This window comes from Vanellus vanellus (genome assembly GCF_965231255.1).
Source record: "Vanellus vanellus genome assembly, chromosome: 6".
In the NCBI taxonomy this organism is placed as follows: Eukaryota; Metazoa; Chordata; class Aves; order Charadriiformes; family Charadriidae; genus Vanellus; species Vanellus vanellus.
In genome coordinates this window covers 14974230-14992487 of record NC_138911.1, presented here as the reverse complement: position 1 = coordinate 14992487, position 18258 = coordinate 14974230, and the positions used below count along the sequence as shown (strand labels likewise).

Sequence of the window (18258 nt, the reverse complement as noted above, 5' to 3'; positions counted from 1 at the left end):
GTTACGAACCTGATTTGAGATTCATCTTTTGCTGCAAGTTATGCCTTTCACAGGAAACTGAGAAGGGCTGGAAATTCAGTCGTATGTGCTTTTGACTTCTTTTGTTTCCTTGGGTTAATTCATTAAACTCACTGTGTCTCAGTTTCTTCTGTTGTAACGTGGGAGTGCTAAGAGAGTTGCTTAGTAAAGGTGAAGATATTTTGAGATTTCTGGAACACGAGAAGTTGTGCTGATTGCCAAATATTAGACTGCTTCATCGCCTTCTACGAAAAAATAACCAGGGTAAAGTCTCAAAGTACAGGAACCTCTTTACGGAGGTGCCTCCTTTTGCAGATTGACCCCTCTGCTGAGAAGGTGAGGGGTCAGTCTCCAAACCTGCTTACTTCTTGGGGTGGTCCTATGCCTCTCTGCCAGCTCCAGTTTCTGCCCTGCTTCTTCCTGCTTGAATCAGCTCCCAAACCCTCAATGACCAAAAATGATTCAGCAGAAAAAAAAACCCGAAAGAGCCTTTGCTGTCTCCCTTTTTGCATTTAATTTTGCCTGCTCGAAGGTAGGCTGGTGGGCACCTCCCCTGCTCCTGTCATCTCAGCCCCGGTCTGTGTGGTGTTAATGCCATGTAGAGGCTGCCAGAGTGGTTGTGTGCTGAGGACTCGTGTGGCCCAGTATAATTAGCGCAGAGTTTGCGCCTGCTGTGCTGGGGGTCTTATGTATTTGGATGACCCCCGTCTCTTTCATGACCTTGCTCCACAGGAGCTGCTGGGCTGCAGTGCTTTGCCAAATGGCAACATAAAATTTCATGTTCAAATTAAAACCTAAAATTGTTTTTGTTTCAGTAGTTTTGTGTTTGAGTCTTCCCAGAATTATTGTCTGATGGTGCTTATGCCAGTCGGAGAAGTAATTTTTGAAAGCGCTTGTCTGTGTAAGTGAAGAGATCTTGTTATTTTGAATCAGTTCAAGAGGAATAGATTGGAAAAGTACAGAGCGTGATGCATACAGTCTGCCAGTATTCAGAATATACCTTACCATTTTTTGCATTTCTCTGTGATGAGCGTTTGAAGGAATATTATCATGTCGTATGATCCCTGGTAATAGTGGAACGGTAGTCAGCTTTTCACTGAAAACACAGAAATTTCATGTTGTAAAAGGGCCCAATGTGATTTTGCTGTGCCAAGGAAAGATTCAATTAACCTAAGTACAGCTGCTCTGATTTACAGTGTCTGAGGATCTGACCCATACTCAAAAGTCTGTAACAATCCTATGTCTGTGTTGTAATTCCTAGATTAAAAGATAGATTTCTTTTCATTTTGTTTATCACCATAGAGGCTGGACGGTCTTGTTGATGGTTCATGGTAGGTATGATAGCCATAGCAGCTAAATATGCCTGTAAATCTGTATCTTCTGCATGGCGATGCTTTTGAAATTGGTAATAGAGCTCTCAACAAATGTCTGTGAGAAAACGAAAGTATCCGAATCTGGTTTCAGAAGTAATAGGCTGCATATATTATGTACTGTTTGCTTGTCTATTATAAATTATCACCAATAAATGTAAGTGGGGAACTGTTACAAAATATAGCCCTGAGCAAAAATTGACACTGTTTGAGAAGACAAGACTTCTTTACAAGTGCAGATCATATGTTTTATCCCTAAAATATAGGAAAAAGTGGGTCACAGATGAAAACCACAACAAGGCACTGTGTATTTCAATGGTAAACATACTGCATCACAAGTTATAATAGATTATTTCAGTATTTTAGCTAAAATCATTCGGAAGGGATCTAGCTGAACTTAAATGGTCATGGCAAAAATGTTTTAAATCACTGGCAATATTTTAAGTTTGCATTTTAGGCATTTATTTTTTTTTACTTTCCGAATATTTGGGGACAACTTCATTTGACTGGGCCTTTGGTTCGTGTGCTGGTTTAATTTTTGCTTTGTATTCTGATAGTTGTGCTTCATGATGTTCTTTGGCACATTCAAAAATACTAACACGGAACTTTGAGCACTTGGAAATGTGGAGCAATTCAGAGCCTGGGCACTCCTCACCTTTACCCTTACGATTGATTTTGCTATGCACGTGTCCTTCTTGTTAGAGATCAGCTGCTGTATGCCATAATCTTCCACGAAAACACGATAGTTGAGGGTCCTCAGTTACGGCAAATTATTTCTTCCTAACCATTTTGTGCTACTTTGCACAAACTGAAACCAAAAGACAGGGAGAGTTTGTAGTTTCCTTTGCAACTGATGCAGTTTCGGAGTGCTGTATGCAGACACTGCACACTGCGCGATCTCTCCAAGCTGAATGATGAAGCAGTGTAAGTTTTACCTGGGAGAATTGCTTTCTAATGTTCCCCGATTCTTCTCAGTGCCTAGTCCAAATACCTTCATGAATTCCTAAAATATACAAAATTTGCATTGGGAAACTGGTTAATATTAAACAATGATTTGGGGGTTTTTGCTCGACTAAATAACAATGAAAATACTTGATATTGTTAAGTATGTCATACTCAGAATAAGACTATGAATAACAATGTCTTAGTTATTTTATCTTTTTTTTAAAGGCAGTTAAAATTGGGAGAGATTTCACCTGTGGATCTTGTGAAAGGATAGGAGGTTCAAAGTCTCAATAAATTGAACTTTAAATTGTTTGCATTTCTTAATGGCAACTGATTAGCTTAATTAATAGAGGAGGTAATGTTTTGTTTTACTTTCTTTGAATTCTTAGGCTGTTGCAATTATTTATCTTTTGTCTTCGTATTTTCATATCGAAGTAAATGAACATTAAGAAAAAAGGGCCCCATCTACTCCTTCCCGTGAAAGCTTGCACAGCCCAAGCACTGGAGGGCTTGGGGGGAGAAAGAGAGAAGCTGCCGCATTGTTGTTTTTGGCCGCGTTGCCAATCAAGCAAGGGTATTTCTGAAATAGTTCCTGGGTACTTTCAGCTAGACATAGTATCCCCTGTAATCTTTTTCTGAACAGTATGCTGCTTCAGACTACCCCGTCCTTTATGCCAGTGGTAGCTGCAGCTCACTGGTAAATGAGGTGGTTCCTGCAGGGGTCTGTACACGTTTTAGAGTTCCCATTGTGCACATATCTAAGGATCAGATTGTGTAAGTCTTAGTTCAAAACAAAGAAATATTGTCCACAGTGCTGCCTTGTAAAAGCCTGTTTGTAAGGACTCTAACAAAAATGAGGATTTCTCAAAGTTGCAGAAAGTGGGGTATTTTGCCTAGTTTTGTTTCATCTGATCAAAATGCTTGCGACTTCAAAATTGTCGTGAGTCTTTGCTGTCTTCCTTTCTTCCTCTGTCCCCACTCACCCATATCCCAATCTGTCCTCCTGAACTTGCTGCTGATCCTCTTGAAAACAACGCCAAGATTAGGAATATCGGCTAGAGTGTATCAGTGGAAAAGAAGGTGCTGTGAGAGTGTAGTGCAGAAGAGCAGGCGTCAATGGCCAAAACCGGCGAGCAGGTTGTGGCTGGAAAGCCCAGCCGTTGGGTGCTGCACCTGAGCTCCTGGGGAGGCAGTGCCTGAGACAAGATGCGGGAGGTATTCCCGCTTACGTGGAGCCTGCATCATTTCCTTAATCGCTTCTGCAAGGCTAACAACGTATTTAAGCATATTTAAGCTGATTCTCGGCTTTGCATGTTTCGCTTTTCTCTCTTCTTTTGTAAGTCCTCCATCACTGGTGCAACTTTAAAAGGTGTGTGAAGGTGATGTGCATTTACACCAATAAATGTACAAGAACTTTGTTCATGCATCGGTGGCGACTGTAATATTGATACAGAAAAGGTAATCCGTGATATCACTTAACAATGCAAGTTTTTCGTTTCAAGTTTAGCTTCATTTTTACGAACCAGATGAAAATATTTTTTCAAGTATATATCCTACCTAGGACCCTCTTTTATATTTTATAGGATGCCCAGAGCTACTGTAGATATAAAACACAATTTCTGGTTATGAGATCTCTGTATCACCAAAATGCAAATTTCACTCCTGAATATGTAGGCCACTTGCTGAATAACCTAAAGAAATATATGGTGAAAGTGTTAGCTCTTGCGTATTCAGATTACCCCCTTCAAAGGTTTTCCTCAGGTTTTTAATATCCTGAAAGTCCCAGTTCTGAGGCAGTCTGCAGTCCAAACTTCATTTTCGCTTCTTAGAGTGAAGTCATTTAAATAAACAAATAAAAGTGGCACGTCATGCGTAGCTTGGGCCAAAGTACGCCATGTGCCGGTTAGAAATAATTTTTACAAATCCTCACATATGTGAGTTTATAATATCAGCAATGCAGATACATACGCTCGTCCCTAGCTTCTCTGATGACACTTGCGGTACTTTAAACGTGCGCAAGTAGCATCCCAGCACGGTTCTGACCCGTGTTTATTTTTAGTATTTCATGAATCGCCTCCTTTAGCTGTTTTTCTTTTTCACTTAAGGAAAGGCAAATAAATCTCACTGCTAAATAACACTAGGATGTTTGATAGTAACAATAAAATCCCTCCTCCTTTTCTCTGAGAATAACCAGATGGATGTTTACTCTTTAGAGAAATTTAGATTTGATATTTTTGTTACGTTTTGTTTTCTTCCTGGTAATTATGTCGGCACTTTGCTGATCCCTAGTTGTGCGTTGTTACAATGGAAGGTGACAATTTGATTGTCTTCAGTTGCAGAAACAAGTAATTTTGTATTCACCAAGCTGTCAGGTAACAGTACCTCACAGTACTAAGAGCTCCTGGCAATGTGGTTTGGCACCTATATTTAAGTCCTTTGATGCTTGCGTAACCTCTACTGAATCAGAAATATTTTGCCTGCTAGAAATGTTTGTAGGCTTGTAGCGTAAGGTTTTTATTAAAGAGGCAATCCGTAACTGAGCTGCAGAGCCATTGTTTCATGTTACGTGCAGGTACTAATTAGGTGGTTTAGTGCAACGGGCTACAGGTGAGCCTGAAACCGATACTTCGTTTCACTGTCTACTGAGGCCATCTACTTGACTTAAAAATGAGAATCAAAAATGTGGAGAGGAGGGAGGAGAACAGGGAAGGAGGGGAGAGAAGACTGTAGGCAAAATAGTTCCGTCCTGACTTACATGGTGCGCGGAAGTTACACATGACCTTTTCTTTTCACACCCGTTGTATTGAAAATTAACTGTTTAGCTCATTACATGGAATCTTAAGCACCTCCTGGAAATTAGCTGGAGGAGGAAAAAAAAGTAAGAATTCTGTATGTTACCATGGGTGTGTGTATCTCCTAAAGTATTGAAAGGATTTAATGAACCTTTCAGGAGCTTATGCCCATCAGGTTTAAGTGTGGTCCGGAAGATTTCTAGTTATTAGAACAAGTTCTTAACTGGCTTTCTAAGAGGGACAAAAATGTATTCTTATCTTTTGTATAAAGTCTCAACTCAAAGCCTAAACATGCTGAAATAAATTCCTCTTAGTATTTTTAGGCATCCTTTATCAAAACCATTTATATAATCATTCAGCTAAACAATTAAGTCATTCTGTTCCATAAAAATATGTGAATTAATGCTTATTTATAGCAACCCTTGTTTTTTAATTTTATTGTTAACTATTGCTTTTATTTATATTGCATATTCTGTTACTTGCTGCCTAAAAAACCAAGTCCTAATAAGCTGCCGATGGATAAATTATTGGCAAGCTCACGCTTCTTCCCATAGTTATTGGTAAAGATAACTGGAAGTCAGGGCTGCCTTTTTTCTTTTTCCAACAGCAAGAAATTGGATATGCAGAGACACATGGCGTAGTCACAGGACTTTAAAGGCGGTCATCACTGAGAAGCTAATACCAACCAATTAAACAGAGGTGGTTACGTGATGTAACATTATCAGGAGAAACAATTCATGAGTCAAAGCATTCCAGGGCATATGAGCTCCAGTCCAAAGAACAGTCTCAAGCTGTTTAAATAAAGTGACAGCAATATTGTCAGCTAAATATAAACTATAGAAAATATTAACTACAGTGACTGAAGATGAGCACATCCCAGGTGCCAAGTGACTATTCTTTCACTGCCCTTTGCTGCATTCAGTGTGAGTTCACCTTAGCCATTTTCAGTGAAAGCTCCCGGTACTTAATAAAGAGAATAGAACATTTAACCTACTAGAAATGTAGGTTGTATTTTTGGCGTTTGATGAATCCAAATAAACACTTTGGATTTTCACTGAAAAGTTCTCAGGGGCTGTGAGGCTGTTTTGCTGCATGCATTTTAATGCTTCTGACAACTAGATGAATAGAAACGAACTTGTTCCCTAACCCTAATATTGTACCGTGGTTGCACGGCTGAGAAGGTCGCTATAATGGCAGAACGTAAGAGAAAGGCTTTCCAAAAAAGTCCCAAGGAACTGTTTAGCTCTCACATTGTTTGATTACAAATGAGAAGGAATACCATAAAAATTGTTCCAGACCCTCTGAGCTTTGAGGAAGTCTGAACCTGAAGTCAAACTCTGTGATTTGGATTCATATCTATTAGCGGCAGTGTAATTTGCCTGGATTGGAAAAACAAATACAGGAATAGCTGAGTGCGTATCTTGGAAGCCGTGGGTGTATTGCTTAGCTTGATGCTTATTTCAGCTTGAGATTTGGGTGCTCAGTTAACATTATAGCTGTCATTTCTTGAATCATATCTGCTTCTACCCCCCCCCCCCCCCCCCCCCTTTTATTTCCAAGGTGATTCCTGCAACTGCCATAAACTCTCTAATTTTGCAATGCTGTTTATGGTGTATATGTAACTAATTCTTGTAGTATTCCTGCAAAATGAAGCCGAGGAAGAGCTTGAGGGAATTGAGGTGATTGGCCTAAGGCCTTGCTGTGACTCACAGCCAGACCAGAAGCTGGGAGATTATCTCCCATTGCTGCCTTGTCAATTTAGATGGGGTTTGTGCATAGGGGTTCATGTTGGGGTGTGGGGCCCCAAGCGAATGGAATCTTTTACTAACTGTTCATTTGTGTTACTAAGGCTCCTTGAAAACAGCTAGGAGATTTCATAATTTTAGGAAATAACTGTTTACTCTAAAATGGCAGACAGATTACGGCATTAGATTTACAGTGAATTACGTTACTGAGTTATGCCTGCTTAACATTGTTCTACAGGGCCAGAGCTGCGAAATATTTTGGCTATTGGCAAACCATTTTCTTTTTTCTTTCAGTCTATCTGAACAGTGCTGTAGCTGGTATCTTTATATAGCAAAACCAAAGATCAGTATTCCTGAATGTTTAAACTATGCTAAACTGCTTTGAAGCTAGAAAAAAAGTAAGTTGTTCCAGTAAATTCTATGTAACTATGTCAGCGTACCCCGTTCTGCATCGGGCCTGTACTTGTATGCGTGACCTTGCACTGCAAAATAGATTGCATGAAGGACTCTCTTGAATTTCAGAAGGGGTCTGAGGACCCGTGGAAGACACAGGACCACCAAGTGATGAGGTGTGCTATAAGTACGAAAGAGGACGATACTGGGGGCAGTGCAGGCAAAGAAAAGTATACAGTGCGTTTAATTTGTTCCAAAGTTGAGTGCTGATTTGTAAGGGAGGGTCCTGTAAGTCATGTTTAATATTATGAGAGGGGTATGCACGTTTGTTGCTCTTTCAGGAGACGGGGAGGGCTAAGATGCTGTGGCTGAGTTTCACTTTTCATGAACACCAGGTTAGCACAAAAGTTTAGAAGGAAATATTTAAAAGGTTATGAGTGCGTCCTTAATTTATTTAGTTCTGGAGTCACCAAAGCACTTAGACATGTGCTTAACTTTTTGAAACCAAGTAGTCCAATTTGAAATTAGTCGACTGCTTGCATACTTACAGTTAATCATGCACTTAAGTACTTTAATCTGGCACTTTGGGGAAAAGGAATGGAGACTGTTCATAAAAGCTCTGTAAGCGAATGTATTTCTAATCTAATCTGATTCCAATCTACTGCTGGAGCTGTAGACCTGGGTTATGTCTATACTGCAGTCACTGAAGCGGGATGAATTAGTCCATCTGAGTACCGTGCTACTGTAGCTGGAGCGCTATCAGAAATGAGCTTGTTTGAAATTAGTTTGGATATCTCAGCATTACAAAGCAGTCGTTTATGTGGCTGCAGTGTAGACATGCCTTTAGGTTTATGAATGCTTTGTGAGGGTGGAGCAGAGCAGAAGCTCGAGTCTCTGGCCAACTACAAGTCTGCTTTGCCATGTATCTCGTTGTTATTGCTTAGTTTATAAGTTTCTGAAATAGTGTCTGGGCATTGTTGTTATCTGTGTCAATACTTTGTGGCTTGACTCTGAAATATCTAGCAGCTAAAACTCCAGGCCTAGCCATGATTCCCACTGTAACATTTAATCATTTAAGCACTCAGCGGGGATGGGAGATTTTAGGCTTTGGAAGCCTTTAATGTTAGGAATATCATCTAAGTGTTTTGAAAAAGAAGATATACGTTGTTTGAAGAATTTGAGACCGTAGAAAAGCCGTAGACAAAAAAAAAAAAAAAAGTAGTATTAGTTGTATTTAGAAAGGTAAAACACACACTGTCTGTAGGAAAAAAGGAAAATTGATGTTTTGAGAATCTGACTGGCAGCCTTCATTGCAGCGGAGAGAATTTCTTTGAATTACAATAAAAAAAATCACATCAGATATATAGAGAATGGAGCTGTTTGGGACTGTGTTCAGTTTTACGTAGGTAAAAAACCTGTAGCAGTTCAATTTTGGCTTTACTACCTCCGTATTGAGGCCGACTGAAATTGGGGTCCAATTCCTCAGCTTTACTGAGGTTTTGATAAATGACTCCATTATTTTTCTGTCTTGAGTTCAAAATGAGATAGAATTTATTCTGGTTTTGGAAAATTCAAATCAAGATTTATTTAATTCCCCAAGTTGAGTAGGTGATAGGACATCAGATAATTAGGGCCTTTTTCAACTTTTTTTCATGCCCATTAGGTATATTTTCCACCTTTAGTGATTGCTGTGTTCAGCTAATCTGTCCATTTAACCAAAGCAACAATTTCACAATGTAGTTTTCTTTCTGATTGTGTGCTGTGTAATCAATATACTGATATAATGTGAGTGTAATTTCCTCTCTTATTTTATCTCCACTGCACAGTATTATAAATAAACAGCTAAAAAAGAAAAAAGAAAGAAAAGCACCAAACAAATCTGTTGCATCTTCTTTTAAGATTGTACCACTGTAGACACTTGTTCTAGTAAAGTAGAATTGGACCCACTTGATTGCATTTAAATTTTTCATGCTTCAGCAGTTTGTCTGGGAGCACAGTAAAGAAAACCCCCCGAGCGAGGATAGTTTAGAATAATAGAACTTGATTTTGTGTATTATAGCGGCACCATTTGCGCTGCTGTAGTTAGGGTTGTGTCAGCACTTCCATTATGAACCCCTGTTTGCAGGGGTTATAACTAGAGAGATATTTTTTATCAGAAACTTTTAAAAAAATCATTTGAGTGAATTTAATTGATAATAGGAGAAAAAATAAAATAAATTATAATGGAAATTAGTAGATTTCCGATACCTTTTACGAGCCTTATTTATTATGGATATTGTTTTGTTGTTTTGGTTGTTTTTTTTTTTCCCCTCTTGCCAGGGATTTTAGCAAATGCATTTGGAATAGTTTAAATGTAAAACTGGGAAGTTATTATGGCTTAAAATTTGACTGCTATTCACACTCGTATTTTAACATTAAAACGTTTTAACACAACGACCTGTTCTACGGTTTAATGTTATCATAAACATAAACTACTCAAATGGGCCAGATTCTTCTCCCTTTGAATTTGATGAGACCTTGGAGTTACTGGCCGAACTCTGCCTTTGGACCTGATGGAGTTCTGTGTACAGAATTCTCCCATTCAAGTAAAACCAAGAAGGTAACGAGTAAAAACCTGCATGAAGTAATTGACTGGAAAACACCCAGTTGCAGAGGTTATATTTACTCTGTTTTGCTGATTAGAAACCCAGGCATAATGAATATTTGGTGCATAACCTGGCACCCTCAGAAGACACGCACACGTGAGGGATATTGGTTGAGTTAATGATTGTGCCGGGAAAAGAAGGTGGAGTGCTTAATCTAGCAGGGTCCAACGGCTCTGTCCCTTTTCCCCCGGCGTTTAAAATCTAGCAACCAAAAACCTGAAAGGTACCAGTAAGTGCTGACCTCTGACCATAATTCATGGGCTAAATCTTGCCGTTTGAACAAAGGGTTGGGGGGAAAATAGAAGTGAAACACACCCCTAAAGATTGTGCCCCGAGGAGAGGAAGTACCTGGGAGGCCTGCCTGAGCTTGTCCGTCTTTTCAGGCTCCAGGACTAGAGGTAACCGAGTAAAGTGCAGTGTGAAAACGTGTCTGACCATAATGCAGCAGTGCAGAAAAGGGGTAGGTGGAGCTAGAAAGCATTTGAACCCTGCTCTTGGTCCGTTCTCTTAGTCTAGCACAAAAACCCCGTTACTGGGCATGTCTTGAGATGATTAGTGGATGCAACTCTATCAATATAATTTTATTTTGAAGGGTAGCGGAGTCCCTTTTTCTCTATGTAATCTACTTAAACAAGAGAACACGAATAGAGATTTTTATTTAATTGTGCTTAAAACAGCAGGCGTAAGAGGAAAGTACGTGTGCGTATATGGCAAAGAAAAAGTGTTTCCTCTCTAGCGCATTACCAGTAGATAGCTTTGGTGAATGGTCACTTGAGGAAATACCAAAAGCCTGTTTATGAAATAGAGGTGAAGCCTTTCTAGACTAATTATATTCAGCATGTAATTTCTAAACTTCAGTCTGAATTTTGATTTTCAATTAACATTCCCAATTTGAAGATAATTTTCTATTTAATGTAATTGCAGGAAATAATTTATTGGCTGATTAAGACTGAGGGCCCAGCCTTCCTTAAGAAAACAGTCCCTAACAAACCAGCCTTTAAAGCCAACTCGTAGCTTTGGACAGATTCAGCCTATTTTTGCAGCTGCAGAGTTGTGTTTAATTAGGATTGTGCACTATTATTCATTGGTGCAGTTTGTAGTTGAAATTATTCTTAAGAGACATTTTCATTTCTAGTTTTGTGTCATGATTAATTTATGGCGGAGAAACAGCCATAGCTGTTGCTTGTCACGGAAGCCCGTTCAGTTTGAAACAGGCATGAGATCTGTTGAGAAGGTGAAAGAAAGGAAAATCCTTTACTGTGACTTTCAGTTTTCATGTCTGGTTTTCAAATTGCACAGAGCATGGACTTACATTTTCAAGTGAGTGATTACATTAACATGACTATTTTAATGAGAAAATGGAAAGTAAACCTTTCATTTTATCTTGGATCATAGTAATTATGAACCAGAACCTTTTGAAGTTCAGACAATAATGCCGGTTGCTTGCTGAACTCTTGGCATGTTCTCTGTAGCATCAACACAAATTCTTTAGCGTAGTAAGAATGTAATACACGGTTTAAATTCCTCAGTTCTGCTTATTGGCAACACTAATAGTAGACTCCCACTTACACTTCGGCTCCCCTAAAGAAGCAGCAAACCCTTTTTCCCCACCAGTATTGAGTTTAAGAGGCAGGATTATCTCTATTTACAGAATAGCTATTCTAAATAGGTATCAGTGTTTTAATATGTTTCAAAGCACTTCAAAGCTTGCAATACTTTCATATAGAACTGTACATAATTAGATTAGTTGATCCTATATTAATTTTTTCTTTTCACTGTAGGACACTAAATCTGAACTCCCTCATTAATTGTGAGAAATTTAGCGTTAGCTGTTAAATCCTATGTGAAACACAGGCTGCTCCATAAAAACTACTGTTTAAATTGGAATTAACTTAATTATTTTTCTTTGCACTTGATATTTCCTTCACTGTAATATTCATGAAAGCATGTGACAGATTTGTAAATTTAACTGTTAGTCTCAGATTTCCAGACCCTTTAATCAGTATTTATTTGTCTGTAGAAACAGTACTAGCAAGTTAATGATTTGCTAATTTGAAAAATGCTCATGTGGTTTCCTATGTTAACTGATTTGTGCATTTTTAAAGAAATGGTATGAAATCAATTATTGTTAAAAAGCAATTAAGGTGAAGATCGTGTTCCTTAGTTTCTCTGCAATTTCAGTGTCAAGGATGTTCTAAAGTTACTAAAACCTGGGAAAATAGCTAATATATTTTAGCTGTCTTCTTTCAGGTTTATTAATGATTGTTTTAACAGTTGCAGTTAATCTTATTAGAAACTTTAAACAAAGTGTTTTCAGATTTTGAGTTGAAGACAGTTATATTTTCATCTAAGTGCAGAAACTGTGGTGAAAGCTGTGTTTGCATACGAGATGGCAGTAAGAGGCCATTATTAGGAAAAGACATTTAACATAAATCAATGCATTTATTCATTACACTTTTGAGTCATTTAAAGTAATTTGTTGAGCTATATCCTGTACTCGATGCCTAATATGAAATGAAACATAATTATTTTAGATTTTTTAGTTCAAACTGTAAAAGATTACTCAGATGTTATCCATCCGTTCAATAAACTGCTCCGTTTTAGAACGCTTTTCACATGAACGTCTCAAAACACTTTCCAAAAGGTAAAACTGGGTAAAATCTTAAACAGGTTCAGAGCAGATACAGCTTTAAACAAACAGCAAAAGGACTTATTTAGCAGAATTGGAAACGGATTTAAAAATTCTCATCTGTGTAGAAAGCATCTTCTGCTTGCAAGGAATGAGGTTAGGAAAGCACGATGGACTCTCTCATTTAACGTTTGCTTATAACCTTCAGATTGCTCCTGGGAGTAAGAGTTTAAAGACTTGAACTCATGCAAAATCAACATGAAAATACCAATAAAATCGCTATTTTCTTATGGCTGGAGAAAATGATCTTGTTTGACAAGTCTAAATGAATAGAATGACATCGTATAACTGAACCCTGACCTCGACTTGGCATCGACGAATACTTTATCTCCGTGTTTTGGATCCAGATCCTCCAAACCTCTGCTTCTTAGAGTACTTTTTTCGACTGCATATGAGTAATTTTTAACTATTGTAGGCAAGTGCGATGTGTTTAGAGGACTGTTCTGAGCTTGGGTTTTTTCATTTAACACAAATGTTTTCTTTTTGTCTGCTTTTTTTTTGTTTCGTAGAAGAATGTCTTCCAAGCAGGCTACCTCTCCATTTGCATGTGCACCTGATGGAGAGGAAACAATGACCCAGGACTTAGCATCGCGAGACAAGGAAGAGGGCAACAATGATCAGCATGCCACCTCCCATCTGCCTCTGCATAATGTAATGCACAACAAACCTCACTCTGAGGAGCTCTCAGCTCTGGTCACGACCATCCAACAAGATCCTGAGTGGGATGGAGTCATCTCAGCCCAACACAGAATGGTGAGTTTCACAGTTCTCACGGTGGCTAAATTAGTATGGTAAAAGTCTGTTCACTTTCATTTTGAAAGACATGTTCAGTACAATCTTTCATGTGTGTAAAGCTTTTTAAATGTTAAAGTGTCAGACTTAGTAATAGATCAACATCAATATGGTGTAATTGTAAATTACAGTTGTATAATCTTCTTAAGTATACAGGTCTATATGAATGAGGTCATTTGATGAGTTCACTTTCAGAAAGGAAATGCATCTATTTATCATGTTTTCATTCATACCTTGATTTATGTCATAACCTCTCTAGCTCGTATATTCAGGCATTAATTTCTGACAGGAGGATATAGCTCACAACTGTTTGTCATCTGCAAAGTGTTGTACTGAAGGAAGAAACTTTAATGTATTTTTTGACTTGTCTCTCAGAAATAGAACCCACCAAATCTAGAATATTATAGTTTTACACCACAACAAAGAAGCTAGCATTTTAGGTGACACAAATATCCTGATGTATTTATGGGAAATTACAACCTTTTGTGGAGGGGAAAGGTGTTTATGAGTAACTATGTCATGCTCTTCTGCTCTAGATCACCAGTTTGTATACAAGTGATGTTAGCAATGATCAGAATTATTATCTGTATTCTCTTCCGTAGCCTAGATAAAATTATTTTGTGGTTGTAGTTCTGTCTCTGCATCCCCAAAACTCTGCAATAAATGGGCAGACTGAATGAAGACTGAATGGCCGTAGCATCTCGGTCAATTTATTTTCCCTGCATGTGTTCCTCAGAATTAAGGTATGTGGAGCAGCCAGGTGTTCTGTAAATTTAGAACACCAAGATTCCAGACTCTCCATAAAGTGGCTTTCACAGACATTAAATTCACACAGTTAGTTTAAAAAGAATACCCTGCATTTTCATAAAATTCCTTCTCTATTTTTTTTAAATGGCTATGAGCGGATTTTTTTTCAGCAAGTCTTTTTTTTTCAGTACAAATCAGCAGCTTTCAATAAGTTCAAAAAGCAATTGTAGATTTTTTTTGACAGCACTAACAATAATGAACTTATTTCGAATTTGTTTAGAAATAATAATTCTAATGCATTAATCAACATAGATACTTGAATTCTTCATGCGTATTGTGATGCCTGGAGTTAATTAAATAGTAGCACTACAAGAGTATCTATTTTGTTAATACAGTGGCTTTTTTTTTCCTTTCTAAAATCCAATTAATTCAAAAGATTGAACCAAACCAGAAAAATGCTACCTAATCTGTAATGGACAAATTAACCCAGTGCAGAAGTTTCTAAAACATTCCAAAGTATTTGGGCGACTCTCACGAAGAAGGCAAAATTTCAACAGTAAAAATGGCTTTAAAGAAAAATAATTATGGGTTAGTAATTTGGCAAGGTAGCTTGTAAGTTGTATATATGGCTTCTATGCAGAATTCTCAGCTGAAACCTTGTTTTGGATGGAGCGTCCAAGTCATGCAATGACCGCCCGTCGTGTGATAAGCACATTAGAATAATTTTAACTTCCATGTTAAACTGGATGCAAACTAGAAAGTATTGATCAAGTTTGTTGATGGAAAAAATAAATCTGTGAATTCATCAGGTACTTTCCTATTCATTCAGAGAGGCATGTGCATTCTGGGAATTTCTGTCTTAGGACACCAATAACATTGATAAAATTACCGTGTCCCAGAGAGAAAGGAACTCCTGGCCTCTAGGAATCCCCAAAGCGTTGCTTCAGGCTGTTCCTTGGACCTGGAGTAATGCTTAAGTCCAAATGATAGAACCTCTTGCAGTATCATCAGTTGTACTCATTTGTACTGCTCTGAAGTGGGTTTACACTTACAGCAACTGTTTTCTTTCTTAATGCTACACTATCATGTCAATGCTTGCTGTACCTCTGGACAGGCATGAATCAATACCTGGCTTATCATGTTTCAGAACAGGTGCATAAACTTTGCTTGAGTGACTTAGCACTCTGGCTTTTCTCTCTCCTTTTTTCAGTAAATATTCCATCATACAGGTAGATGAATGTCCTGAAAATCATGAGGAGTTTCCACAGTTCCCTTGGGTTGAATCTGGTGGTGGATGTTTTATTATCCTTATCCTTATTTAGATAGCTCTCAGCTAAATAAAACGGATTTTTTTTTTTGCCCAGCTCAAAGCTGGGTATAATTTACAAGGCTTGGCTAGAAGTGAAAACTGAAGTTCTAAGGCATGCCGTTTGGATGCACTTAAAAGAGACCTAAAATGTCCAGAGCGAGGTCCCAGTGTATTTACAGTTTAGGTGAGTTTGATGACTAGTTAGATCACAAGTGAAGCGGGGAATTTTTTTTTTTCCTTCTTGAGGGACTGTCATTTAGGGTAACTTGTTTGATTTTTTTTTAATTGTTATTATTTTTTTCTGCCTTATTTATGTCTTTCATGAGCAAACCTTTAAGCCTCAATTAATTGCATAAAGTTTCTCTGAAACATCTCGGGCTCCAAGCAGGCATCAATATTGCTAAGAAAGAAGTCAGAGGTGCCTGCAATTTTCCCGATGAAGGCAGTTTTGTACTCCTTTAAGGGAGGATACGAGTTTCTTTCCAGAAAGACAAATTCCAGAAGGTGGGTTGGGCAATTTTGAGATAGGTGCTGTGGTAGTGACCGCTTTTCTACTTAATAAAACAGAATTCCCAGAAGGTAAGTGCTTTCTGACCTTTCCCAGACGGATCCTTTCTAAGCAGATTTGAAGAAGCACCTGCTTCTTACACTGAAAGTAAAGACAGTAGTGCTGTCATTAAAATGCATCAATAATGTGTGTTGTCTGGTTATAAGATAGTAAATTCAAAGAATGCTGTGTCGACATATGGGGGGGAGGGGGGGGAATTTCTCTTTTATGTGGTATCTAATTAAGGGCACAATCCTGCATCCTTTGTGCCCTTAAAACTACTAAGGAGTTCCCTGGAATTTGTGAGAGCACACAGTATGCATCGTAACATGCTACAAGGGCCGTACAGATCTTAAGTGAAAAAAAGATACTGTAGTAGGGCAATTTGACTGAAAAAAAAGATTGTGTTTTTTCCCAACATCTAGGGCATGCAGCACTTTCTGTAATATAAGATACCTTTAAACTACATTGTGTATTATCATAAAAAAAACACACTGGCTAGAAATGTTTTCAAACTTTCACTCCCTTTTGATATCAGGCATTGCTTTCCACTGGGTCCTTTGTGTATTCTGAATGTCTGGAAGCCAAAATATTTTGTTTTAACTCCCACTCTATAGTATTTCCCAGCTGTGTACTTATATGGTGTAATAAAAGGATTTAACAAATGGGAAATAGCAGCTGCATTTGGAAATTCCCTTTGTGCTCCCTTTTCATTTGACAGATTCAGCAATGTGTAACAACTGTAACGTCAGACCTGTAATGACTTACACTGCGAGTATCGTATCACCAGCCAATTTGATGCTACAGTGGGGAGAAAATAAAACAACCGAAAGATTTCTGTAATTTCATATTGCTGAGCTGAAAACATTATATGTGTATTACTAACTGTAACTTAACATAAAAATACCCGGACATATGGGTATTTATTGCTGCCCATAGTTCTACTAGAAAAGAAAATCTATTTTAGGCTAAGGACAAATCTGTTTGCTTCAGTAAACCGTAGGGAGGAGGGCAAAGTGGTTCTACGATAATGAAGAAAGTATCGTGCTTTCTCCCATGGACAGTGAATAGCAGGCAAGAAATACAGTCAGATTTTCAGCTTGTGTCCAAAGCCTGGCTCTCTTGGGGCAACAGACGGAGAGATTCTGTGGGGGGAAAGCCAACAATACTTACTTTTGCTAAATTTAACAGTAACTGAATGGTATCCCAATAATATATTTACTAGTAAGTACGTAAAGAAATGGTGAATCATAATTTGTGCTTTGTTCACTGGGGAAACAGGAATGGTCCCCACCTTCAGATAGACCCCTGCACACCTTGTGAGGTAGATTACAAAGGTTTTTTATTTTCGCTCTGAAGTATCAGGAGAAAGCAGTCCAACAGCAAAATACAAAATTAGAGGGACAAGTGGTCTGATCTTCTTTGGGGAATGGGACGGTGTATTCCCATGGCTGTAAAGGCTAGATGTGGGCCTTGTGAATAATAATTGTGAGCAGCTTAAACCTAGAGAAATCTGGGATCTTCCTCCAAACTGCAGAATTCCCACCCCCGACAGTAAAAAGGAGAGAGAGGAAAATTCTGTTCCCATCCCTAATCCCGATATAACAATCTGGTACCAGGAAGCATTTGTGAAGAACTTGCAGGCACTGTGCCGATCGCGATACGTGATGATGTATCACTGTAATGGTCACGGTACTCCTTTTCCTTTCCCACACATGTTCCTCTCCTGCCCACCTCCACAGGGGGTATGTAGACAGCGTGTGCGTGCACAGAACGAGGGCATCCACATGTGTTTGCTCCACCGTTACTTGGAATGACGCAGTGAGAGACTGTTACAGGGAACCACAGCAGCAAGCCAAGTCTAAAGGACGGGCATTATTTCCCTGTGACTGAGGAAAACCAAACACGTATGCATATGTGAACACAAGTTAATTACCTCCAAATATATGCTACGTTTCCCTATACGTTTTGTAACATCATCCAAAGACCCCTTGGATTTAGAAATTAAATGTATCTCACTGAATTTTATCTCAAATGGCAATATGGACATAGATTTCACAATTATGTCTAAGTCTCTGTCTTTCGTTGACTTCTTGCCAAGAGAGTCAAAGGCTTGCTACCTTTCCACTGTGTCTGTACGTACGTCTCGGCAGTACTGATAGCAGAGTTGTGTACGCAGCAGGAAAAGTGAAGATCTCTTAATGCCCCATGTATTTGTTCCTTTTAAAATTATTTTAAATCACCAAGTATGAATTTAACTTTATAT

The 18258-nt window shown here is 38.4% G+C and overlaps 1 protein-coding gene across 1 annotated transcript in view; it reads left to right on the top strand.

Moving 5' to 3' along the window:
- Positions 1-13106: 13106 nt before the first annotated feature.
- SOX6 (SRY-box transcription factor 6) overlaps positions 13107-18258 on the top strand; it is a 230448-nt gene continuing 225296 nt past the window's right edge. The window contains exon 1 of the mRNA XM_082485970.1: positions 13107-13350. Coding sequence (XP_082342096.1) covers positions 13111-13350 — 240 coding nt within the window. The 5' untranslated portion in view covers positions 13107-13110. The remainder of the gene's footprint in view (positions 13351-18258) is intronic.